The sequence below is a fragment of the Branchiostoma floridae genome, chromosome 7 (genome assembly GCF_000003815.2).
Source record: "Branchiostoma floridae strain S238N-H82 chromosome 7, Bfl_VNyyK, whole genome shotgun sequence".
NCBI classification, from domain to species: domain Eukaryota; kingdom Metazoa; phylum Chordata; class Leptocardii; order Amphioxiformes; family Branchiostomatidae; genus Branchiostoma; species Branchiostoma floridae.
In genome coordinates, this window is record NC_049985.1 from 15,732,401 (window position 1) to 15,759,468 (window position 27,068).

General features: G+C 39.1%; 2 protein-coding genes across 6 annotated transcripts in view; one reads left to right on the forward strand and one right to left on the reverse strand.

Moving 5' to 3' along the window:
- Window positions 1-20,039, forward strand: part of LOC118420312 — an 84,370-nt gene extending 64,331 nt beyond the window's left edge. For all 4 annotated transcript variants that reach the window (XM_035827065.1, XM_035827067.1, XM_035827068.1 and 1 more), the window contains exons 3-4: window positions 13,573-13,651; window positions 18,314-20,039. In XM_035827065.1, coding sequence (XP_035682958.1) covers window positions 13,573-13,651; window positions 18,314-18,491 — 257 coding nt within the window. In that variant the 3' untranslated portion in view covers window positions 18,492-20,039. The remainder of the gene's footprint in view (window positions 1-13,572; window positions 13,652-18,313) is intronic.
- Window positions 20,040-20,567: 528 nt separating this feature from the next.
- The window catches only part of LOC118420321 (failed axon connections homolog), a 15,933-nt gene continuing 9,432 nt past the window's right edge, over window positions 20,568-27,068 (reverse strand). Inside the window, exons 1-6 of one of the 2 annotated variants that reach the window (XM_035827090.1) lie at window positions 24,339-24,804; window positions 24,074-24,278; window positions 22,966-23,114; window positions 22,276-22,442; window positions 21,571-21,776; window positions 20,568-20,998 (exon numbers count right to left, since the gene is read on the reverse strand). In XM_035827090.1, the coding sequence (XP_035682983.1) occupies window positions 20,790-20,998; window positions 21,571-21,776; window positions 22,276-22,442; window positions 22,966-23,114; window positions 24,074-24,197 (855 nt within the window). In that variant the 5' untranslated portion in view covers window positions 24,198-24,278; window positions 24,339-24,804 and the 3' untranslated portion in view covers window positions 20,568-20,789. Of the gene's footprint in view, window positions 20,999-21,570; window positions 21,777-22,275; window positions 22,443-22,965; window positions 23,115-24,073; window positions 24,279-24,338; window positions 24,805-27,068 lie in introns of those variants that run through there. The other variant, XM_035827092.1, reaches the window with a different exon arrangement.

Genomic DNA, 27,068 nt, shown 5'->3' on the forward strand with positions numbered 1-27,068 from the left:
CACTTCAAAACAATTTTGTCTTTAGCCAAATAACCAAATGATTTGAAGATCTAACAATCTAACATTGGTTGGGGGAACTGGTAAGCTCTGAAGATTGTTTTGCCCCCCCCCCCCCCAAGGATTGCCATTATCAGACTCTAGATCTTCCATAGAGAATGGGTTACCTGAAAATAGTGGACCTTTATCAAAGCCAAAAGTATTCAAAAAGTCTGGAAACTGTAAAAGCTTTGAGAGTGCATTTTTCATGGCACTTCAACATTGATCCCACCAAAGGCAAAGTTGTATTAAATGTTGACCTGACTTCTGATTCTAATCACTTCTCGGCATTACCGTCAGGCACTTACAGCAAACACAGACAGGAAGATCTGATAAACAATGCCAGGGGCTTGTAAGTACATTAGCTCTTGGCATACCTAAGCCTTTTGGACTTCCTTTGAAGCTGTGTTTACGACCACGGGCTATGTGCAGGATTAGCCTGACCAGACAGATACGATGTTCTACAGGAGAGCTCTTGAAAATCAAAAGTCTGGGTAATGATTGAAAGAGCTTAGGGATGGTTGGCTAATGTACAGTCATAGGGTCGGTGTGTTTCAGACAAGAGATTAAACTTGTCCCATCCGTCAGTGCCAGTACTTACAATGCATCTGTATGGAAAAGGGCAGCTCAGAGATAACTCTGCACTCCAAAAGTCTGTTGAGATAAATTGAGGTGAAGTAAAGCATAGAGACAACTGTGGAATGCTAACTCAAGGACTCTATAGGTGCCTTTCATGAAGAAGCAAAAATTGATGGTTTGAGCAATGAGCACATTGGCTTATCTTTTTTTTTTTGCAATTACTGTAATTCCTGATTTTTTCAATGTACTGTTATGTTCACAATTTTCACTGTGACGACTGTAACATGAACTTATCATTACTGATAACAAATAAATCACAGGCTTTTTTAATGCGCACTTGCCACAACAGTGAACATTTAGTTCCGAGAACAAGTTAAATTTTCTCAGACCGTGAAAATTTGGTACCGAGAAGACAAAGTGAATTACAGATATAACTTTGAGAAGTCAAATTAGGATGACTTAGAATGTCTCATAAGACTATTGCCGTGATATCAGAAATCTGAAGTGAGGTACATGTAGAAGGGAAAAATGAATAGATGGCAACTTGTAGTGGCCAACTTCAAACGAACCGTACACACTCAAGCCATATCTTCAGAATAGACACTGTAGCCACATGTAGTTCCCATTTAGAACTTAATTCAAGCTAACCGCAGGAGGGAGAAATGAATATACACAGTCTGCACCATTGCTTTGTCTGGTGCGATGATGCATTGTGCGAACATCAGTGCATGTAAGGAGGATTTTCTCTGCAGTTTGACGCACCAAATGTTGAAGTTCAATGTGTGTCATGCGCCATGAAATTTAATGTAGAACCCGGCAATGCAGTCCAATATAATAAGATCCCTCCCATTGAACTTGGAAATTAATCAAGCTGGTGGTGCGCATGACTGCTACTGATGGCTTGCCCCCCACTGATTTTCCGCTGAGTTATCTGACTTGGTAATTAATTTTGGAGGAAAGCAACATGTAACAATCTCTCTGGAGGGAGGTGCTCAATAATTTTCATGCGGGTCTTGATATTTGTGACAGGCTTTTTAACCCTCTCGCTACGGTCAGCCACTAAAGTGCCGTGGCGCATCAACCACGGTGCGCCACTATAAATCCAAAATATTTGAATCTCCCGCCAGACCTGTGGCCAATAGACAAATTACTTTAAATTGGCCAGCCAATAGGCTTCTAACAAGAGACAATGAACCAATCAGACGTTATCTAGCATTTGGACCACGTTGGAGGTGTCATGGAGTGTTTTTGAGAGCTTTTGAGGGAGCGTTTCTTGGTGAAAATGAGTGAATCTGAGAGTGATATCACAGATGGCGACACGAGCATGGACTCGGGGGAAAGGAGTGCCAGCAGTGCCACAAATGGAAAGCAGGAACGTAAATAAGCTGTTGTTTTGATTGGAAATTGAACCATGGCAGACCAAATTTTGCCGATTCTGGCACGCCTGGTGGGCTTTGTTTGTTTTTCTTACGCTAGTACTGGGTAAATGTTATTAGCGGGTGCTGGGCTAGGTCCCTCGGCAATTTTCTGTAACTTTATCTCTGTGTAGGGAAGAGCTACTTGTCAGAAAGTCCCTCAAAGACTTGAATAATGCTTTGAATCCGAGTCAGGTGGAAAAAACATGTGATTTTTCAGTAGCATTTCTCCGTAGGAATCTGTGGGGGACTTGTTGGGGAGGGGGGCGTGGCACATGTTGGTACATGTATGTTTGAATTAGGCATAGCATATCTGAGAGTTTATCAACACTGATCTTTGTGAAATCATTCTAGATTACTCTGTTGAACTGTGTTTTAGTTTCCATTTCATACTGTCAGCTTTATAGACTCTAATAAAGTATTTTGTCTATAATTTGAGAATAATTTTGTTTGAGCCTACACTTATACTCATAGGGGTGGTGCAAACATTTTATAGACTTTTATTATTTTTTTCAATTGTTCTGAAACAAAACAACAATGTATTTTTCTTACATCTAACTATACTACTATAATACAATGTAGTTCTTCAACATAACAGGTTTGTAACTATCATGTTGAATAAGTAAATAAAAAGATAAATAAATTGTAACTATAGCTGTGTTTATTTTTTTTTCAAAGCATCCAGTAGTGACAGTGATGATGTGTTGAGTGCTTTGCTAGGTACCATGAGTAATGAAGGTGACTGCATACAATCATTGTATACATGTGGTGGAATATTTCTGTGCAATTTCATGATAAATGAAACACATTTAAGCCCTTGAACAGACATTTTCTTTTGAGAGAGACTTTTTTTTCGTTTAGCATATTTTGTTTTGCACCGTTTCCATGGCAACTGTTGCCATAACATTGATTGTATCATGTTTGTTTTACTTTTATCAAAAAGTTTAGACTGTGAGCTTTGCAGCAATATATAGTTTTCCTAGTCTACTCATTACATAAGAGCTGTAAAGACTATGAACAAAAAGTACCCATTGACGCTTGCTAAGTCTGAAATTTTAGCTAGTGTTCTGGAATACATAAAAAATTTTATGCAGTGCCGAGAGGGTTAACTTATCTTTTTTTTTTTTTTTAAATTTTTTTATTGATTTTCAAAGAAACGAAACACATACAAACACATGCATGGCACGTAAATCGTAAACAGAAAGAGACATGTGTGAACCTATAAAACTGATAAGTAAAACACAGTAAACTTAATAAGAAATGAAGTTCAAGAAATTATACCCCAATTACCGTTGCAGTAGTACATGAGACATATCAAATTATATATAACCAATCAATTTACCCCATTTACCAATATGCTTTTTAGTTTTGTTTAGTCTTCTGGCGATGATATTTTCTAATTTAAAATAATATGACATATATGAAATAAAATGATTCTAGGCTAAGATGTCTGTTGCGGTATTTGAAAATGAAATGTTTACCTAACAAAATAACAAAATTGGACAAAGCTGGAACACGATCACTTACAATACCAAATAACACATTAAACAAAGTAAGATGTAAATAATTCCCGGTGTGCTTAAAATACCAATCCTGTACCTGTATCCAAAATTTTGTAACAATCCTACAATCCCAAAATAAATGAATGTCTGATTCTTCCTCTTCTGTGCAATAACTGCAAAGTGATGTATCTATTACCCCCCACCTGTGCAATATCTTATTGGTAGTTAGAAATTTAAATAGTAATTTGTATTGAAACATGCGTAGTTGGGAATCAATGGTAACTTTATAGGGTAAACTGTATACTATTTTCCATTGTATGGGTGTGTTTAAGTATTCCCCCCACGAGTATTGGATCCGGTCAGAGATATCCCATAGCCTGGCGTCAGACATGAAAAATGAATACAAATGTTTATTAATATTTGGAAATTGAAGCCAGTTTATGTTTCTACACGCCGGAACACAAACCCTTAACTCTGGTGACACCTGTCGTAGTAAATGTTTCCAATTGCTAGGAATTGCTGATATGATTTGATTATACTTAAACTCTGCACATGTGTCCCCAAATTTTAATAGTAAGTCTTGGAAAGTTAAAAGCTTATTTTGTGAGTCTAAAATATCATTTACAAAGACTACCCCCCTGTTGTATAGTGACATCAAAAAGCATGGTTTTCCGGATATGCGAATGTGTGAATTTAGGCAGATAGGCTGTTGTTTCACTTCCTGTGCAGTCTCTGGAGGGCGTAGTTGAAACTTTAGCCACGCCTGTATGACATGCCTAAAGAATTGACTGATTTGTGCCTTTTCTTTCATAACTATTTCGAAATCACGAAGTGTGAGTTGCGAAAAGGGAAATACATTAGTTGTAAATAAAACACTTGAGCAAAGTAGCAGTTTAGAGCAGAACCATTCATCATTATGGTACAATTTGGGCACCCAAGAAGCCTTCAGGGTAAGATCAACAGCCTGCAAGTTCCTAAGTTTGAGACCGCCATATTCGTAGAGATTATAAACTGTTTTTCTTTTCACTCGTTCTGGTCCACCACTCCACAGAAACTTAAATATTTTTTTCTCAAACCTCTCGAAGAAAGAGGGAGGTGGAGAAGGAAGGGATTGAAACAAGAAGATAAATTGCGACACTATCAGGGAATTAATTAGAGTAACCTTACCTAGAAGAGAAAGTAGTTTTCCTTTCCAGGGATTTAAAAGCTTATCTATCTTTGATTCTTTTCGGTCAAAATTCAAAGCAACAATATCTGATAGATACTTGGGGATATGGATTCCTAAAATGTCTACAGGGCCATCTGTCCACTGTAATGGTAGTAAGCAAGGAATAAAGAAGTTGGTGTCTCTTAACGAACCTATTCGTACTATCATACACTTATCAAAATTTGGCACTAAACCTGACAATGTTGAGAACACTTCTATGTCTTTTACCAAGGCATACAGGGTACCAAGCTTTGGAACCAGGGGAAAATTGGAATCGTCGGCAAATTGTAAAAGTTTTGTTTCAAGACCATATGTTGTTAAACCCTGAATTTCAATATTACTCCTAATTTTCATAGCTAGTAACTCCACACCTAAGACAAATAAGTAAGGCGAAATGGGACATCCTTGTCGGACTCCACGGTTAAGGGCAAACGACTCGGAAATATAACCGTTATTGATGATTTTGCTAAAAGTGTCTTTATACAGAACTTTTATCCATGTAATAAATGAATCACCAAAACCGAAATACTTCAAAACCTTAAAAATGAAATCATGTCGAATTTTATCGAAAGCTTTTTCAAAATCTGCACAAAATATCAAACCCGGCATTTCATTTCGGTCATAGTATTCTATGATTTCTAAAAGTCTCCGTATAGTGTCACTAATGGATCGCCCTTTCATAAAGCCAGTCTGATCATACGAAACAAGAGATGAGATAACATTCTTCATTCGGAGGGCCAAACATTTAGACAGTATACGGTTATCACAATTTAATAAGGTCACCGGGCGCCAGTTTTTTATATGCGAAGGTTCTTTGTCTTTTCCCGTGGAATCCTGTTTAAGTAATAACGTGATGAGTCCAGTTTTCTGTGTGTCTGATAAACAACCAACCTGAAACGAATGGTTAAAGGAAGCCAACAGTGGTTGTTTTAAACTTTGAAAAAAGACCCTATAAAATTCTATGGGAAGGCCATCTAAACCGGGTGACTTACCAACAGAAAATGACTCAATAGCCTTTTTTAGTTCAACTTCTGTAATAAACCCTTCACAGCTATCGCGCTGACTATCAAATAAACTTACTGGTGGAGGTTGCGGAAAGAAAGGCAAAAAGACATCGCTGTCTAGAGACATAGGGGGGTCTTTGAAAGTGTACAGGTCGGCATAAAATTTTGTTTGTTGTCTTAAAATTTCTTCCGGATCAATTACCACTGAACTATCTGGCTTTACAAGTTTTGTCATATTCTTTCTTACATGTCCTCTACCATTTAAATTCATAAAAAATTTCGTACACTTTTCTCCTTGTTCCATCCACTTGGCTCTTTTGTTCATTATCAGATTATTAGATTTTGTTTGATAAACTATTTCCAACTCCTGTTTTTTACCCTGTAACTGGTCAAAAATGTCGTCATCCGGAGATGAGTCTAGTTCTTCTTGCAGCCTTTTGATCTCATCTATAAGCAATATTTCAGTATTTCTATTTTGTTTAAACTTCCAAGATGAAAACTTGATTAGGTGACCACGCACAGTGCACTTAAAGGCTTCCCATACGATGTGTGGGTTAGCTGATCCCTCATTAAAGAGGAAAAATTCTGTAATAAATTTTGAGGTTTCTTTCACAAACAGCTGGTCACTCAACAAATCACAATTAAGTCTCCAAAAGCCAGGCCCCTTTGGTGTAGTAGATAAGAGTAAAGAGATACTAATTAAGGAATGATCCGATCTTAAGCTATCTTCAATTTTAACATTTTCTATAGAAGGGGTTAATGAAAAAGAAGTTAAAAAATAATCAATGCGACTGGCCTGAAGTCGGCGTCTCCATGTATAGCGGACGGCTGTTGGGTGGTGGTATCTGTAAATGTCGACTAAGTCAAGGTTGGCACAAAGGGAGTTGATGGCTTGAAGGCAGTTTGGATGATAATTAGAAGTTTGGTGTCCAGCTCTGTCCAGGTTAGAATTCAATGCTGTGTTGAAATCCCCCACTATTATAGTATGTAAACCAGAAGATGTTAAAGACTGTACATTGTTTTCAAGATCGACAAAGAAAGATGGATTATCAGTATTTGGGGCATAAATATTTGCTAAAGAAAAACGGAATAGGTCAATAGTTAAATCCAATAACATCCATCGTCCTGAATTATCGTTCTGAGTTTGATGGACAGTAAAGATTAAATTTTTCTTAAATAAAATAAGAACACCCCTGCTATTACTTAAACCATGGTTAAATAGAATCGGACCCCCCCAATCTGATTTCCATCTCTCCTCATTCAAAGGTGTAGAGTGGGATTCTTGCAGGCAATATATATCATAAGACTTATCCTTTAGCCATGTAAAGATTTGGTTGCGTTTCCTGTGGTCGCCCAGACCGTTACAATTATAACTGCATATCTTAAGTTTTGGCAATACCATGAGACCTTTGAAAAGTAATATAAGTTGTCAAATATTTTGATAAAAAGGGGCGTCCACAGGATGCAAAACATAAGTTGGGCAAAGCTAATGTACACAAAGTAGCATAATTCTGTTGCAGGTAATTGGGGTCACTTAAACTACATAGCATAGGTAACACTTCAAAATTAGGTATAAAACACATGAAAACATAACACATCGTGCCATGCAGTAATAACGAAAATAATAAATAACAGAACATTAGAACAAAACAAAATAAAGCTCAACGGAACACAAGAGTTACAAAGCTTGGTGGCCCTTCCATCTCGTTGGCTCCGTCAAAAGTATCGCATTTGTTAATTCCACGGAAACATTGTGAAGATAAGAAAATTGGACCAATCTTACACTTCAATATTATAGAATAGTAGCTCTGTTTCTGAAAGTGACGTTTTGTAAGCTAAATCACCTTTCTTCTGAAACTTCATTTTGAACTCACAACTATCAGTCATTAGCAAGAAAATTGGTCCACTTCTTAACTCAAATGTACATAACGAAATCACCACTTTAGTGTAAATCAAACCGAACTCATATCAACGTACCGTGATCATCGTCTTAATATAATAAAGAAAAGTAATTATGGGAATCGGTCCGATTCAAAAACTAAGAATAGCATAACATGATCACCACTTTGGCATAACTCAAGCAGAATAGGAAATCATAAACAAAATCCCATGATCTCTGTCTTGGAGTAGAACAAAGAAAGTCAGAGCTCAAAACAAACAACATAAATATGGGAATCAGTCTGATTCAAAACTCAAAACCACATAACATAATCAACATTTTGGTATGAAGTAAGTAAGTGGAAACAAAAATAACATGATCATAAGTTTTCTATAATCCAACTAAGTCAGAAATCAAAATAACAGAATATAACATCTGGATATGAATGAACACAAGTAGGAGAATCGGGCCGATTCAGAACTCAAACAATACTGTAACAAAAGAAAAGAACAGGCAGCAACGGAATACACCGGCTCGGCTGTGGGTTACGCAAGGTATGTTGACATTTCAAGTCGATTAAGTGCACGCTGATCAGCACGTGTTCCAACGAATGCTTGCACCTGTCAAGCCTGCAAGCCAATTCCAAAATTTAATGCCGCCGCATATTTCTTACTTCCTGTGACTTACAAACAAGACAGGAAGGTATTCTGATTCCTATATACTAATACTGTCTTCACATTCATAAAAAACACACCAGTGCCTCAAAGGGATGAGATGTTCGTTTAATAATTGCAGTCACATTTTAAACAACATGTTCACCCTCATGTGTTCTTTGTAGATAGCATAAGGTCAATCGCATCGGCGCGTTTCTTCTCTTGATCGTTCACAAGTAACACTGCGTACGTTGCCTTAGGAGGCACCCAAATCGAAACCCTAGTATCAGTACCTTTGGCTTTTGCTGCTTCAGCGTCTCGATCGGGGACAAGGCTGGCCCTCGCTGCTTGAAGGGGAGGGGGAAGATGCTCGTAAACAGCCAGTCCCTCCTTGTTCCCGCGTAACTTCCTTCCCTCCCGTAGAATCTGATCTCGATCGTGAAAGTTCAACAATCTGACCAACAGGGGTGGGTTCGGGCGTGTTTTTGTAGGTCTGGAGAGGCGATGGACCGCGGCGAAAGGCACGGGCGCAAGATGAAGTTTCTCCGACAAAAAGACAGCAAATACCTGTTGTGAATCTTCCTCCTTGTTGCATGGCAGGCCTCTAATGATTATGTCGGCTTTCCTCGAATAGCGCTCTGCCAGCAGGTCAGCCTTCAGTCTCGCACGTCGTTCCTCGTCTAGCGCTCGGCGTAAGTCTTGAATTTCCTCCGACTGGAATTCCGCAGCGTGTTCGTTGGCTCCCACCCGCTCGCGTAAACTGGTTAAGTCGGCTGACAAACCCTGGACCTTGTTGTCTAAAGCGCGAATTTGGCCAGACAGTTTTTCCCCAACATCCTGAAACTGACCTAGTAGAGTCTCCTGTTGTTTTTGAGTCTGTTTGAGGATCAGATGCGCGAGCGTCTGAAGCTCTGGTGAAAGAGACTGCAACTCGTCGCTCCCCGTACAAGCCGCCATCTTTGGTGTCTTGGGTGGGGGGCAGCGTTTCAGATTCGGACTACCTTCTTCCGTGCTGCTAGAGCCCCTGGAGCGCCTAGTTCTCTTTCCCATTCAACAGTTCAAATATAAACGTCCTAGACTCCCAGAAATTGATGCGGTTTGAGTTCTATTTAGACATAGCGTGGAGATTTAAGTAGGCAGGAGCGCACCTCAACCGTAACACACCTATCTGGGGGCCGCCATCTTGAATTGAGCAAATCTGAGGGTTAACTTATCTTGCTGAATATGTCCAATCAAGGAGGTTAAAGAATCACTCTTCTTTAACCTCCTTGGTCCAATGGACAAAAATCTGTGCTTTCCTCTAGAAAATGACATGATATGGACACTTTTCTCTCCCATTTTTATTATTGACATAAACAGTCACTTTTCTCTAGACAAAGTAAAAAGAGGACAACTGTCTCGGTCTCGTGGTAAAGTATACAACGTAGTTCAATATCTCATTCCTGTAATTCAGCCACTGACTGCAAGGGGACCTACAGTAACATTTTACATCAAATCAATAATAATATTGCTCGCATGTACTTTTCATTACAAATCAGGACCAACACAGTGAACAATGAAAAAAATGAATTATATTAAGTCTCAAGTCATCAAACTGTAACTTTGGATTTGCATTGATTGAAAATTTCTCTTTTTACAGCTACCAGCATTACATTTGCAGACAGCTGAATTAATTCTATATTAAAAGTGAGCTGGCAAATCATTGTCATATGATCTGGCAGTGAAGCAATCAAATCTATACGCCCTAGGCTTGATTCATAAGTTTGTGTAGGCAACACAAGGTCACCTTCCTCTCAGTCTGCTGCAGCGATATTTTCATTAGGCAGAAAGGAATTTCCTGTCAGAATCTGGCAGCTTATGGCTGATCCTACTATGATATTCCATTTCCCAGCAATCAAGCCCAGATGATGCATGGATTTGTGCCTACTCAGATAGGGTCAGGGGACAAAATTAAATGGTTCTGTCATTTTGTTCTGCTCCACGGACATAAAATTTCCATTAGTAAAGTTCTATGGGGTTAGTCCTATTTTTCCTGCGCAAAGTACATTGTAGAATGGTGGAATTTTGTGTCATTCATGTGAATGGAGACTTCTTAGCATAATAGAATTTGAGAGATGCCAATCTAAAAGCTGCATACAGAGTGAGATTTATCAGATTTGGATATAAAATTAATAATGTAGTTTCATAGAATTGTTGGAGGATAAGAGCATTATCACCCCCAATTGTCCTCTAGTGGTACTGGTGCACTAAAGGGAGAAGGATCAAGACAGTTAGTAATACATGTAATTGCTATCCAAAAGCATACTATTAGGTTAAATTTGTTTGATTTTTCCCATCAATGCAAATAATGTACAATATAATGAGTACTTACAATTACAACAACAATTACGCCAGCACACATGGCGAACAACAAATCAAGGACTTCTCTCAGTCCAAAAGAACTTGCAACATATTAAAATCTAATATAAGGTTTTTTCACACATTGGTTCTTAAGTGAGTTAGAATAACCCTCAAATGTGACATTGACCATGCCCTATTCCATGCTGTATACATTAAGGCAAGAGGCGTTGTCTTAGATGCGCATCTTTCTCGGTTTTGCTCCAACAGGCACCTCTTGCCATTGCCCCCTACTAAAAGATTTAATCACGAGTCGTATACTTTAGACAGCTATTAGAAGGAAAATTGTCTGAGTGCAGTCATGGTCACGTTCCATTAAGTCCGCAATCTGGCACTAGTATTGGCATGGCCCGCAGGGCAGTTACCATGGTCACCAACGATAACATCTTGCCGAGAGAAGATTGTGGATTGGCTGAATGTCACCCTGGTCATACTTCATAATTCGGAACACCCCCTAGGCTGGGGAAAATCTAAGCTATCCAAATAGCCACATTGGGAAGAAAGCCCTGCTGGGGGCACTGTTGTTACGCTAGCCTGGTGCTTAGATCTATTCTGTCTGTCATGTTTGGTACAAAGATGTGGCCTACAGCATGCAGTGATAAGAAATTCAACAACAACACTAGTAGAGATGAGATATGAGGTCTTAAGGGGGGTATAAGGGTTCCAGAAGGGAAGGAATGGTGTAAGACCAAATCAACAGAGAAGGTCTGAAAAAGTAGAAAACCATGCATTTTGAAATATCAGATTATATAACGTCTCATTCTGGCCTAATGTGAAGTCAAATTGTGTCTAAAATTCAATGTAGTCAAGATTAACAATGATTAACTTTAATCAAATGATTTTTTTGCTGTGAAAATTAAGATTTTGTGATATGAAGAAGACTTGTTCCATTACCTGTTGGTCCTCCTTTGCCCACAAGCTTTCACTGATGATCCTGATAATAAGAGTTATCAGCACAGGAATGCATGGTGCCAGTGGGTAAAGATGATACCAATTCAGCTTGAAGGGATAATGTGAAAAGACAGTAAGTTATTATCCCAGGTGCACAATGTTCTTAAAGAACACCTTGGGCAAATAAAATGCCTTGCCCATCCTTGTGGGACTATTCCTTCCTCTAGAAACTTTGATGGAAGTAATTATGGAGAGCTTCTGATGGAAGTATATGGCTCCCACAGGTGACTATACTGGCATTTCTTTAGTACCTGAGCTGTATAGATATTAAGTAAGCAATAAGAAATCACAGTGACAGGTACATTTACAGGTAGGTCTTGGTTAGAGAGAGGGGGGAAGAAACAAGCTAGAAGACTTAAAGGTGACCATATGATGGGATGTTTGAAAATTGGACCTGTATGATATGTGTATATGTTACATGTATGTGTATGATATCTATATATTTTGACACCCCAATGTTCTGAGAACCCTTGATTTTCTGACACACCTTTTACCCTTACCCTAACCATTGACATAGGGGTATTGGAAAATACATGAAGGGGTATCACTTATGAATATAGGGTTGTCAAATTATCATAATGCTTTACCTATATATAGCCATTGTATATCAATTAACTGTGAAATATCTAGTGTAAGATTGCATTATACGATCAGATTTAAAAAATTCAGAAGCCACATATTTTGGGGAAATACTTTCCAAACTTTCTACCTTATGTACAAAGTTGATCTGCCCTATGGTGAAACAAAAAGGTCAACTGAAACCTTTGTGATAGCTGTGAGCTAGGTTGATCCATCAGGACTCTTGATAGAAATTTATCGTGCTCAGGGCAAGAAGAAATTGAGTGCAACCATTTTTCTTCAGGCTATCTGGGACAGTAAATTGTTAAATTGGCTCTTATCCAGCCGTCAGCTTTACTTTCAGCTTTACTTAAGTGCTAGATTATAAATGGGTTCAAACCCCGGTCAGTTTATAACAAAGACTTTTTTTTAAGTGTGCAAACTGCTTTCTCTGTTTAGCAGTCAGCACCTATGAGGAAGAGTATCATAATGCGCAGTTTGTCTCTCTACTAGACCAATATCGAAAAAGTCCTTACTTAAGTGGCCAAAGGGCTACAGAAGGGGAATGGGCACTAAAGGTTTGGGAAGGACTTGACTTGTAAGTAACTACCAGGTAAAGATGAATCATGATCAGGCCAATCAGAAAAGTCCATTCTATTTGTAGCTTACGACAAATGGTTGCAAAGGCAGATTGCAGTTTGCATTTCTTTGTTCTTATGATAATGTGTTTTCATTCTTTTGAAGACCTTCCCCAAACAATAACCAGGCATGTCACTGTTGGGAGAACATGGAAACAACATCAAGTGAATAAGAGCAATCAACTTTACTATTAGACTGCAAACAGAAAATGGCATACAAATTAATGTTTTTCATTAAAATTTCTTTTTAGTCCATTTCCCAAACATGGAAAAGACGTCAAGTGAATAACAAAGATTCCCTTCCTCAGTAAACTATAATAGTTTACTACCGAGTTTAAAATCGTAGTTTGTTAGGATTTGGAGTTCCCAAAAGGGTCATTTGGGCAGTGGTGGAAGGTACTCTTGTCTTGAAAGTTAGAGTTCAAGTCTTTGTCACTAAATTTACCAACATTCCGCATGGCAATATCAAGGACGTTATATGAGATATCTCATATAACGTCCTCGGCAATATCAATCATTTATGGTAGAGTTAACTATGGTAGGGTCAGTTGAATTTTGAGACACTCGAGACAAAGTTATTTGGTGAGAAAGATCATCAGTGGGTACTGAAATCATGTGTTACTTATTGCTTGTGGTCAATTGATTAGTATTTTCTCTATTTCTCCAGCCCCTTGAGTGGCCGCTATAGACAGGTTTGACTGTACCTGAAATTTCTGTACTGGTGACCAACAGTGTTTCTCCCTCCCTGTGCAGGCCAGCAGCCTACCAAGGTACTGTTTGATGGGATGTGGGTGAACGTCCCCACCAATCCAGGACTCTTTGCACGAAACAGGTAGGAAACACAGAATTCCAATTTTTGGGCTACTCCGTTTGAAAAATTTATATGAGGGGGTAGATACATATAATCAATAAGCTTATTTCCACTAAAGCATCTTGTTGTATACAGGAATACTTTTACAAAACCTACATTTTGAAAATTAAAACACTTTTGATAATTCCTCTTCAACCTTTTGGAATTGCCTAAAAAGAATAGGAAATTCCTCTTGTCTTGTCCTAAAAATGTCAGAGTTGTTGTTGTAAGGACTTATCGATATATTTCTAACATTCTTGTTGCTACCTAATTAACGCTGTCCCTAACTAATACAAATTTGGTGCCAAATCTTATAATCATTTAGTAGAGCTGATGGTAATGTCCAGGGTACATGTTTTATTGCCTATCTAGAGCACACCAGTGGATCATGCTCTGTTTATGGTGCTGAATAGCCTTCACTGCACACCAGGTCACCCATGTAATGACTCCTGACACCTCCCAGAAAACCCCATCAATAACCCACGGCAAAAACAGCTACATTTCAGTACAGCTTTAAAAAAGCAACTACATGTAGGGTATCCATCTGAAATGGGTAATGAAAAAAGGTTTCACGTCTGAAATGTAGTGAAAGGAAATAATTGATTTCTTACACTAATTATTGGATTTCCAGACCTTTCAAAAGATGACAGTAACAGTCGTAAGTTTCCATATCATACACATCATTTCTAAGAAAGTGCCATGCTTAGTTTGTTTTTGATGTGATAATCATTCAAAACATTTCTTGTTCATAAATATGACTCACCTGCTGAGTTTTTAGCTAAATGCTACCTTGAGGAGTTTCTATTGTCTAAAAGTGCAGCATAAACATGTGACATTGAAATTGAAGTCTCTACACTTTGTTGTTAACACTGGATACAGATGCATGTAGTCTTCTATTTACACCTCGCATTTTAAGGCCTTGTAAAAGAAAGTACTGAGAAGCAATTTTATGCATTACCTCAGTTTGAATTCCAATATCCAATATTTCAGTGCAATTTTTTCCATTTTGCAGAAACCCACCCCTGGCAGTCATTTGTGGTCATGACCAACATCTAGTATGCATTCTTGTGCAAAAGTATGAGAAATTTGCCAGAATTGCTCCAAATATAAATGAAGCATTCATGTCAATGGCATACATGTACATGTAGTATGCATTCTTGTGCAAAAGCACTGGAAATTTGCCAGAATTGCTTCAAACGGGCATTCATGACTTTTGGCATTTGCACACTGTTGGAAGCAGATGAGGTAGACACTCCAAACTTCCCATACCATACAATAACCCATTTTCTAACACAAGTAGTCATTGATAAAACTGTTTTCCTCCTTAACTGTCTTCCGAAGGATCTTTGCTGAAGGCCGGTTGGCCTACTTAGAGATGAACAGATCCTTCCTTGGGCTATGAATCATTTAACAGCTTTTAGTGCAGATTATGGCTGAGACAGACCCCATTTTTCAATGCCCTGAGTAGGGCTGGGTACCGGTACAGAAAATTCAGGTCCATGTCCGGTTCAGGTCCAAAGGATCAGGTCCAGGTCCGGACCTGAACCTGGACCTGATTCAGTATGACTCGTACCAATGGTCCATCTCACTACAAAGAAATCTGTTTGGTGGAGTATTAGACTTACACTGGCGTTTTAAAATCCTACAACGCTAACTGCACCTGTACGATTGACTGTAAAACTTGGTAGAAATTACTATAAACTCTACTCTACTTCACTCTTGTCATTTTCTTCCAACTGCAAGCGCCAAAACGTGTGAATGCCTGATAAAATAATATGTTAATTTTCTAATCGGTCCAACATCCAGTTCACCTAATTTTTTCAGGTCCGTTTTTTCTGGACCGGTCCAATAAGAAAAACCGGTTTTGTACCTGTACGCTGTACCGATACCCAGCACCGGTACGCTGTATCGATACCCAGCCCTAGCCCTGAGCATGCCCACATTAAGTGAACATTGACCTGATTTTCTAAAAGAGTCCGGTACTAGTAACCCTAAGGTTCTCAGATCAGGCAGAACAACTGTCCCCTGCAATGTTTTTGGTTCAGCCTAAGTAATATTTATGTTTGTAATATCCAAGGCCAAACAAGGGGTCCGTCTGAAGCAGGTGTGTTGGGAAATTTAATGGGTGTTTCCAATCATGGCGCCTCATAGCCTGGCCGCTGTAACACACATCAATCCACAGGGCTCTAAGTTTGTACAACAGGGCCTTAAATTGGGCCTTAGAATCATGGACTGATAGTATTTCATGTATTGCTGAGTGTAAATTGTCCAAAGGCATTTGAAGGAGTAGTTATGAACCTCAGTGAAGGCATTCATCTTATTGACTCGTGTTATGCTATGTTTTATCTTATTTTACATGCTGGGGAAAAGGGATAGAATTACATTGTCAAGTAAACTGCAGCTGCAGTAATTGTAAGAGGCTGGAGCAAGTTGTAAAGTTTTACAGCCCTTTTGGCTATTAATGGCAACATCCTGTAATGTATGCGGTAGATATACCACACAATGTAGTGGGAAAGACATGTATACAACTCAGCAGTTTACATGTAGGTCAGTATATCTGTTCAAGTAAAGAAAAGGTGACATGCCTGAACAAACAATAAAACTCAACTTATGCATGATTCTATACTGTATCCATGGATCAAATATGATATTACTGGGTAAATGCAGCTTGACCAGAAAGTGTAGTAACACATGGCCCAAGTCGACCATACTCAGGTAAATGTTTCAAAAGTTAGACTAACATCATACTTAACGTTACTTAGTTTACAATTTGCATTCCCCTTCTTCTCAGTGGGAAGAGTTACAATGTATGCACTGTGGGTGGACCTAAATCCATCTTTCAATGTTTCTAATACCACACAATAACCTCACGGGCAAAGGTGCTGCCTAAAGTTAACCTACCAGGGTCAATGTATAATTGGTACCAATCATTCTGACCCCCAGATTGACCTCCTTGGATCAACCCTCCCACTCATGGTCGGCATCTAGACCCTAACTTCACCCCCCCTGACCTGGAGATTGCTCTTGGCATTGAGGTGTCACATCAACTTTAATGACTTTTAAACAATATATGAGTCCAAATAAAGCAGGGGTTGGAATATTGCCAGCTGTCATGGACTCTTCATCAATGCCACCCAACTGCTTTCCCCACGACATTGAGTGAGAGCCCATTCTAACAGCCGCAGAAATGTTCTTTTAACATAATACTCTAAAGAAGGCATCTGGTAGATGTTTTAAATTTTAAAGTAGTTTGCTATATAGGAATACTTTTCTGATTCACTCCTTCAACAAGTATGTCAGCTACACTTGCAGCAACCCTGTTGTTAAGTTGGCTATATGCCTGTGTTTTTTTTTCCTTTTTAGTGAGCCTGTCAGTGCTGTATTAACTTTTTCTGACTTAAAGTACTGAAAAAAAGGCATCTTGCTATGAAGGGGGTTAAACTGGTTATGTAATAGGACAACAAAGTTCCTTGTAAACAACCAGAGAGATAATATTCTTGTCAATGTTATGGTGACCGTTTGTTGCCCTCCTCGATCAGGGCAATGCTTACTGCTTGGTTGTACTCATGCAGCTGGCTGTTGCTGCAGTGATGTGAAAAATACAGCCCCAAACATGATAGAGGGTCCCAAGTGGTTATAGAATACTTTAAACATCATTCAGGCTAAGCCTTATGTTTCTCTTGTATGTTCAAACAAGTTGATAAGTCTCCTCACTACTTTATCACCAGCATATTGATTGTCACCATGACTACAGCAGTCCTACTGTAACAGTAATCTTGAGGCACATTCACTTGATTGTTTCTCAATTCTCACCAAAGTATCATCAGAACAAGTCAACTAGTCCGGTTGTCCAGGGCAAGTGAAAATGCCAGTCGAACAAGTACATGTCGTTCCCCACTTGCCCAAGATCTTTCCATGCGCGCAACCATCTTCGTGAAAAGTTGGTTATTAAAGCGCAGGTAGATTTTTTATGTACTTTCCCAATAGGGCAAGTCGATTTTAGAAAACTTGTCCAACCCTGATCGCACTATGAAATATGACATGTTGCAAGGAAATTAGAATGTTTGGAGTAAGCTCTCAAAAATGCCTCTATTGTATTGTATGACAGTGTGTACAAACATCAGGACACAACCAAACACAACACTACAGTCATAAATGTTGTAGATTTTTATGTAGCCTGGTTACCAAACCCCAGCCCAATCTATCGTGCAGGGGTCTGGCAGGATGACATAGGAACTCTTCTCAATTTTGCCCCTTATAGTGGGCAAAAAACTCCACCAATAGAACAGTAGCAGGATCAGCAGGAGGTAATTACACCCTACCATGATTGGTTAAAGCCCCCCAACTGTATTTTTTAATCCATAACAGTAACCACTAAGTACCTGATTCGCAGTAGTGATAGCCTGCTGACCAACTGTGGTGTGAATATGTAGCTAGCTACCTGTGGTGTGAGTGGTCATCAATCCTAGGTTCTCCTCCCACTGATCAAGGGCCTTCGAGAACCTTTCTATAGCCATCCTGCCAGACCCCAACACGAAAGATATCTGAAGTTGGGGTATGGTATCCAGGCTAATCTTTATGATGAAGAAACAAAGACCTATCTGGAAATGCTTAGCCTCAAGTCTTACTGTTTTCCATTGACAGATATGGCCACGAGATTTACAAACATGCCCAGCACTGGATGACGCTGGGGTACGAGAGCGGCTGGGCCAAGTACGACACCAGCGGATTCTCCCCCTGCCCACAACCCGGACACCACGGCTGCCTGGACCAGTACTCCACAGATGGGAACCTACAGTTCGAAGGACGAGAGCTCCTCTAGAGATGTTACAAGAACTCTTAGCTCATCTAGTGTCTGAAGTCTATGTTAGCGAACTCTGGAATCATGTCATTCTGTTCTGTTGTATGAGAACATTGTCCTTGCAAAATAGCTATTTGACAGGTATGTGTTTGTCTCGAAATATGTTGCCCCCAAGAAGTTAAACTCTCAATGCTGAGAATTCTGAAAAAGGAATTCTAGGTTTCCACACATTCCACACAGTAATATATTAAGTTTTTTCTGCATTTGGAAGTTACATGTTACCTGATTTTTCATGCCATGATAGAGTCACAGGAACTGTGATATTGATTATAAAGTTGTTGTTCATTGGGCTAGAAAGATTGTGATTATACAAATGTATATGAGTGCCAAGTAGAGATGCGTTGAAATGTAGAATGTTTTGAGCTGTTATGACATGGTTGTTAAGAAGAGTTGGTTGTTGCAGATCGATAGTTGGATCAAGGACGTTATCTGATATAAGGTCCTTGGTTGGATGAACAGTTTGGCTATTTAGATATAGTTATTATACCAGTATATGTTGCTACAAAAAGTGTCATGCTTTCAAAGAAAGACATTGTGTTAGCTTCTCAACAGTTTGTCTCAGAGTCTGCTTCAATCGGAATCATTTAAACTTAATTCACTTGGAACATACTTTGGATAAATTTAACCCCAAATTCGAATTCTAACAAGACAACTCAGCATTCACACTGCAGGGGCCATACTATGCAACTGTCGATCCATTCAGAAAGAATTCAGTATTTTGGCATCTTTTGCATTACAACTGTCATTAAAACACTTCCTTCATATGCATGTTTTAACTAAACACTGACTCTATTGCTTTATCAAAATCTAAATCAAAGTTGATACAGTGTTAGTTGTTTGAAGGGCCCATGATTTATCTTACCCATCAACATCTTTATTGAATCATCACAATATCAGCAAATATTTGACAGCAGCATGTGAGATACGAAGTTATGTATTTATGACAAAATGTGAGATATGAAGTTATGTATTTATGAAAAAAAGTATCAGAATTATCTTCAAGTTGATTGCATCAGAATATGATTCTTGCACTGAAGGTGTCAACATTGTTTCCAGGTAGAGTGCTGTACATCAACATGGAAGGGACCCTGTAGCCAGAGGTACTAGATTATCTATTGGCCTCCAATTTTGATGATGCATGTACTATTGTTCAAGCCATACACATGTACTTGAGTAGCCTTGTAAAATGTTCAGATGAATTTGGATTCTTGCACTTATATAAATGATGATATTTTGCAAGGTTTTGTCTAGATATACAGATTATAATTCAGGTTCTGTCACTGATGTTAGTTAGAGTCATTCTAATAGAATTTGGTGTCTTATTGTTAGCAGTTACTGTTATGTAAAGAACGGATTGACAGAGTTGTCATTAAAACATGCTAATTCCAGTTGTTGATGTTTAGTTACAGTTCACACGTTGTGTTAAACACAGGTTACAAAGCTGTGGTTACTGTAATCTAGGGAACAGACTTTGAACCACTGTTGGGAAAGTAAATGAAAAAGACTTCAGTCAATGCTGTGTTTATTCTACATGTATAATCTGTATCTGCATCTATATAGCCGGTATAACCGCCCTTCGGCGTAACACACCAGCTTCGCAGGCACGCGGTGCGGCAGCAGCTGGTTATATTACACTGAACGATCCGTCACACCTAACTTCTGCATATCTATCTGCAAGCGTTCTTTAAAACTATCCAGAGAAGAGGCCCCTACTGTACTTGGTGATAACAAGTTCCACTCTACGATAGTTCTGGGAAAGTATGAATTTTTGAGCACATCAATCCTAGCTTGGTAACTCTGGTACTTGAAGTCATGGCTGTTTCTTATTCTCTTTTGAGCTGGTGTAAGTGTACTGTTAGGACACAGTTGTACCTTGGGCGCTCACAGATAAACATTTTGATCATATTTCAAAATAATAATCTAATTCTTATCATTTCAAACACTTCATAATTTCCCAATATTTGCACATTCCACAAATGTTTGCTGTAAGGTGCATTATCAATTCCTGCTGTATGATTAATATTTATCTGCTGTATTAATTCCAGCATAAAGTTATAAAGAAGGCAAAGAGAATTAACGATTTATCATTTAGTGTCACCAAATAATAAATTGTTACTTGGTGCATTGGACATTATCATACATCATACAGTAGCTACACTCTATGGTCCAGAAATCGACCAGGAACACAAAGTTTGATATAACACATAGATAATGGCAAGAAAACAAACCAAAGCAATTCCTAAAACTGCAGCAACACTGTCATCTTTTGGTACCAACAACTTCATCCCAGTCTGGCCAATACTGTTCCTTCATACGTAAACAGTAGTCCTTAATGTTAGGATATTGTTCATTGGTTAGCTTGTATAGGTGGGAGTGTTCGGGTGTGGTCCAAAGGAATTCTGCAAACAGTCCAAAAACAGTTGGGTCTGCAGCAGTTGGCTCCTCACCCATGAAGTATGGCTTGTTACCTGTTAAAAAAGTACAAAATACAACAGATCAGACACTCCTGGTCACATTATGACAAGGCAAATATGTTATCAATAACATTTGCATGCATTTCATTTGCTTCAAACACCAGACACTAACAATAGCACCATGGGTAGTAGAAATATGTACATGTAGGTCTGGGCAATGAAACATTTAAAAAAAACAATAAATAATTATTTGAAGACCTCACATGTCTGATTATAACACACTGTCACTCTACAATATTCAATTTAATCTAAGACATGCACCAAGACAAACAAACAAAAACGCAGACAAAAATAATACATGATTCTTACCACATATAATAGCCCTCTTACTGAGTAATTCCAACAGACAAACCTGCTAGAAGGTCATAAAAAGGAGAGTATACCAGGCAAGACAACATCAGAGATTGGACATCCCTCAACCTGCAGGAAAGACTGGCTGTAGCAGAGGACAGACGGGCCTGGAGACAACTCTCCATCTTCATGGCTAACTTGTCCCCCCAACGACCTGGAGGTCAAGGGACTAGGGAGGTAGGGAGGTAGGTAGGTAAAGTGGGTTTTGTCCCTACCTAAGAACTCAGAAGCAGCCCAGACATCTTTCTGAATGATGGCATGGATCTCCTGGGTGGAGTGTCTGCCCAGCCCCTGGGCATGCAGCATCTGTCGCACCTTCCGCGAGGCCGTGGGGAAAATAAACAGCTGGAGGGCCGAGGGAACGTCAAACAGCTGTCCCAGGTGGGAGTAGTTTTCCTGCCATCGGTCGTAGCCGATACCCCTGGAGAAAATATGAGAAGATGGTTAAACACACTCTAAAATCACTGGCAATATAAAACGAGAATAATACTGCCACATCAAAAAATTAAGATTGTCTTGAAGCAAAACATCTGAAGTTAATACCTCAGGTTTACTGATGCTGCATTGGCACATGTTCTTGTACACCCCTTTAATAGCTTTGAACTCACGGTAACCTATACCGGTATCTGTCATTTTCAAAAACGGTATTTAAGGATATCAAGTCAATGGACTGTGGTTTCAAATTGCAATATTTAAAGACATTGCAGCTGAAAGTTATTTTCAAAATATTGCACCATCTATCAACTTGATATCCCTAAAAGCTAAATTCCCACTTTTTAAAACAATGGATATAGGTAGCCTTCAGATAAAGATGAACTCACATTACTCTATAAATTTTGTATCTCTGAGTGAATTAAAAAGAAGTCTAGAAAACTTATACCACAGCTAAATGATCATGAGTCTAGACTTAGTTTCCATACCAGTATGTGTTCTCCTCTAGCATCTTGATAAATGCCCTGCTGATGGCACGTTCCTTGTCTGACAGCTGTGAATCCAGGTCAACTCCAAATTCTTCATTAAGGAACTCCATGATGAGACCTGAGTCACCCATAGGTTGTCCCTTGTAAGTGATCCATGGTATTTTTCCCTGAAATACAATGTCAAACCTGAAACCATATTGATAGCTCTATGTCGCATAAAAGAGACATAAAGATTGTTAAAGTCCATATTGGCATTGTTATCAACTGTGTCTTAGGCAAATACATAGTAAGTCCTTTCCTAAGGCATTTCCTTCCACCGCCTTTTACCTCCCCAACCAAAGTCACATACCCCGGGTACACTAGTGCGGAGTGAGGGAAGACATGTTCAGCACTGCCTTTCCTGAAGACTCATCGGCTAGCCAGAGATGCCTGGACTCGAATCCTTAACCTCTTAATTTTGTATCCACCTGCCTAATACCACTAGGCCATTTGTCAAATATGATAAATCTGACAAATGAAAGTATGTCATTCGTAGTCATAATTGAAGAGGGAAACGTTTCTATACAACTAAACATGTCATTCTGGCGTACAGAATTCACTTTCTGAAAAGATTCTTAGACTTCTGACTACGAAATATAACATTAACTGGTAACAACAACAACAAGACATGCTGATTTTGAAGACTGCTACCTTTGGCCCCAGTTTGAAGGTTTTGCTGTACTGATACGGGATGTCGACCATCCGCAGGTAGGTCATCAGTTTCATACCAAATGGAGTGAGACTCGGCACCAGGCCTGGCTTAGTGAATCCAGTCTGGTGTACATACACCATTGACTTGTCTGGAACGAAAAGAAAGGGATCCACAATGGTTGGACTACAAATGGATAAAAAACTCAGAATGAAGAATTTCCAAACAAATAAGCTCTTGCACAGAGTTCACTATTGCATGTATGGGTGACAGGAGTTCTGGGTATTACATCATCCGGCCTAACACCTCCATTTGTTACCAATAAGGGTGTCAGACCAATAATTGTCAAAGGTATAGACGCCATGAACGTATTAAACATTTTGCCATTTGCTGGCGCCATTACGCTCCAGGCATTTTTTTCGCAAATTGAAACTGGTCAAAACGAGACTTTTTACATCTGAATGCCTTCACCCAAGGAGGTTAAAGAAAGAGTGATTCTTTAACCTCCTTGCTTCACCTTTGACACATACTGTAAATGCATTTTAAGTTCACTGGGATTTAATTTTGCGGCAGCGGGAAAAAGGGACTTTTCGCGGTGGTTTGAAGTTTGCGGTAGCACCATGCACTGTAGTCTCTAACTGCCATGGCATGGGAAAAATGTTTGTGGTGGTTTTAAGTTCCCAGACAAGCTGCCACCGCGAAAACCGCGAACATTAAACCACCACGAAAGTTTCTGCATTTACAGTAACCCAGGATTTCTCTCACCCTTTAACTTCATACATGCGTAACATTAGCATAGTGAACTTGAAAGAACTTATAAGGACATATGTTATTGTTTAAGTTCAATTTATGTTGGGGAATTTGTAAGTAGGACTGATATAATTAGTAGGAATGATTACATTATTTGTTGTTATTAAGTACGAGTATGATACCCATGTTTTATTGGAATTCTGCAACTCGGCGGTACTAAAGCGCCAACTAGTAATCCAAGATGGTCCTGCAGTCTACGAACTAGGTTGATGAAAGAAGGGTCCAATACTAGACTGTTTGAGTAATGCTATCAAAAATGGTATTGCCTTTGCAAAACCAATACCATTAACTGTTACTTACCTTGTGCATGACCTGTGGATGACGTCCTGTTGGGACATGTCCATGCAGTTCGCAGCAGTGCGATGTGATGGACTCGACAGCTAAATCTCTGTACTGAACAGAGATGTCTTCTAAGGGAGTTCATGAATGTATGTCACTATTAACAACAGATCACTTTTAAGTATAACGTTACAATCTTACAGGACGGCAAAAATTCCGAAGCCCTCCATGCTCGTACCCTCTTCCACTTCCGGGTTTCAATGGGGTGAAAGGTTACTGCGGCCGTGTACGTAGCCGTATTGACTTCTTACGGTAGATCTCAAAGAAAACGGTATAGTAAAGCCGCGATGCGTTATATCAGCCTAAAAAATGGTTCCCCGTTCTTGGAAGGGGTTGATAAATCACGAGGAACTATTTTTGAAAGCTAGACCGCAGTTAGAAGTCATGTAATTACGCCTGAAAGTTGACCAATTTTCAGGGTTTCAGTGGTGCGTTTCGCTATTGTTTTCGGGACGAGTTACGCACTGCATGGGGTTTTCCGATATACCGGGTTATAGGACAAGGATCAACTGCTTCCGGGTCAACCATACTAATAGTGTATTGTTGTTGCACATATGATCACCTAAGTCGGTGATATGGCAGTAAATTTAACACATTTAATGGATTACTGTACTCTTGAGGTTGTTTTTACATACCAGACTACAATGTAGAGGCTTTTCGTTACGAGGGAGGTTTATACGGAATACGGATAGACCTGAGTGCCTGGATTACTACAGATGTCGGTAAAAAAAAGTGACAGCCTGTGCCAATGTCGAAGCTTTCCCGGCTATCAAGGCAAGTTTATACGGATGGAACAGAGACTTTCTACAATAAAGATTAGTACAGTTCTTGTCCTGTCGAGATTTTACGTTACTAAGGGAGGTGTATTCAGATACAAATGTGCCATACTACCGTGAGTTGTGTCCAAAAAAATTGACACAGTTGTGGCAATGCCGACGATTTCCAATCTTAAGAGAGCTTTGTACGGATGAAACAGAGACTTTCTACATGTGTATCATATAGAATGACACTGTTCTTGTCCTGTTGAGGTTTTACGTTATTGCAGGAATTTATTTGGATAGACCAGTGCCATACTACAGGTGTGTCAAAACAATTTGACACAGTTGCGCCAATGCCGAAGATTTCCGCTCTTAAGACAGGTTTGTACGGATAAAACAGAGACCTTCTACATGTTTATTAAATAGAATGACACTGTTCTTGTCCTGTTGAGATTTTACGTTATTAATGGAGGTTTATGCGGATAGCACAGTGCCAAACTACAGATGTGTCAAAAAAATTGACACAGTTGCGCCAATGCTGAAGATTTGCGTTCTTAGAGGAGGTTGTTACGGATGAAACAGAGACCTTCTACATGTGTAACATATAGAATGAAACTGTTCTTGTCCTGTCGGGATTTTACGTTTTTGAGGGAGGTTTATTCAAATAGAACAGTGCCATATATAGGTGTATCAAATAATTGACACAGTTGTGCGAATGCAAAACATTTGCGTTCTGAAAGGAGGTTTATACGGATGAAACTTTCTACATGTGTATCATAAAGAATGACACTGTTCTTGCCCTATTAAGATTTTACGTTATAAAAGGAGTTTTATTCGGACAGAACAGTGTCATACTCAAGTGTGTCAAATCAAATTGACACAGTTGCGCCAATGCCGGCGATTTGCAATCTAAAGAGAGCATTGTACGGATGAAACAGAGAATTTCTACATGTGTATCATATAGAATGACACTGTTCTTGTCCTGTTGAGATTTTACGTTATTACGGGAGTTTTATTTGGATAGAACAGTGCCATACTACAGGTGTGTCAAAGCAATTTGACACAGTTGCGCCAATGCCGAAGATTTCCGCTCTTAAGACAGGTTTGTACGGATGAAACAGAGACCTTCTACATGTGTATCATATAGAATGACACTGTTCTTGTCCTGTTGAGATTTTACGTTATTACAGGAGTTTTATTCGGATAGAACGGTGCCATACTACAGGTGTGTCAAAACAAATTGACACAGTTGCGCCAATGCCGACGATTTCCTAACTTAAGAGAGCTTTGTACGGATGAAACAGAGAACTTCTACATGTGTATCTTACAGAATGACACTTCTTGTTCTATTAGGATTTTACCGTTATAAAGGGAGGTTTATTCGGATAGAACAGTGCCATACTACAGGTGTGTCAAAGCAAATTGACACAGTTGCGCCAATGCCGACGATTTCCAATCTTAAGACAGCTTTGTAGGGATGAAACAGAGACCTTCTACATGTGTATCATATAGAATGACACTGTTCTTGTCCTGTTGAGGTTTTACGTTATTACGGGAGTTTTATTTGGATAGAACAGTGCCATACAACAGGTGTGTCAAACAAATTGACACAGTTGCGCCAATGCCGTAGATTTCCGTTCTTAAGAGAGCTTTGTACTGATTAAACAGAGACTTTCTACATGTGTATCATATAGAATGACACTGTTTTTGTCCTGTTGATATTTTACGTTATTGAGGGAGGTTTATTCGGATATAAATGCCATACTACAGGTGTGTCAAAAAAATTGACACAGTTGCGCCATTGCTGAAGATTTGCGTTATTAAAGGAGGTTGTTACGGCTGAAACAGACACTTTCTACATGTGTACAGTGTAGAATGACACTGTTGTTGTCCTGTTGAGATTTCACGTTAGTAAGGGAAGTTTATGCGGATAAAACAATGCCAAACTACATATGTGTCAAAAAAATTGACACAGTTGTGCCAATGCCAGAGATTTCCGTTCTTATGGGAGGTTTATACGGATGGAACAGAGACTTTCTACATGTTGTATCATATAGAATGAAAATGTTCTTGTCCTGTTGAGATTTTACGTTATTAAGGGAGGTTTATGCGGATAGAATAGTGCCATACTACATGTGTGTCAAAAAATTGACACAGTTGCGCCAATGCCGAAGATGTCCGTTCTTAAGACAGGTTGA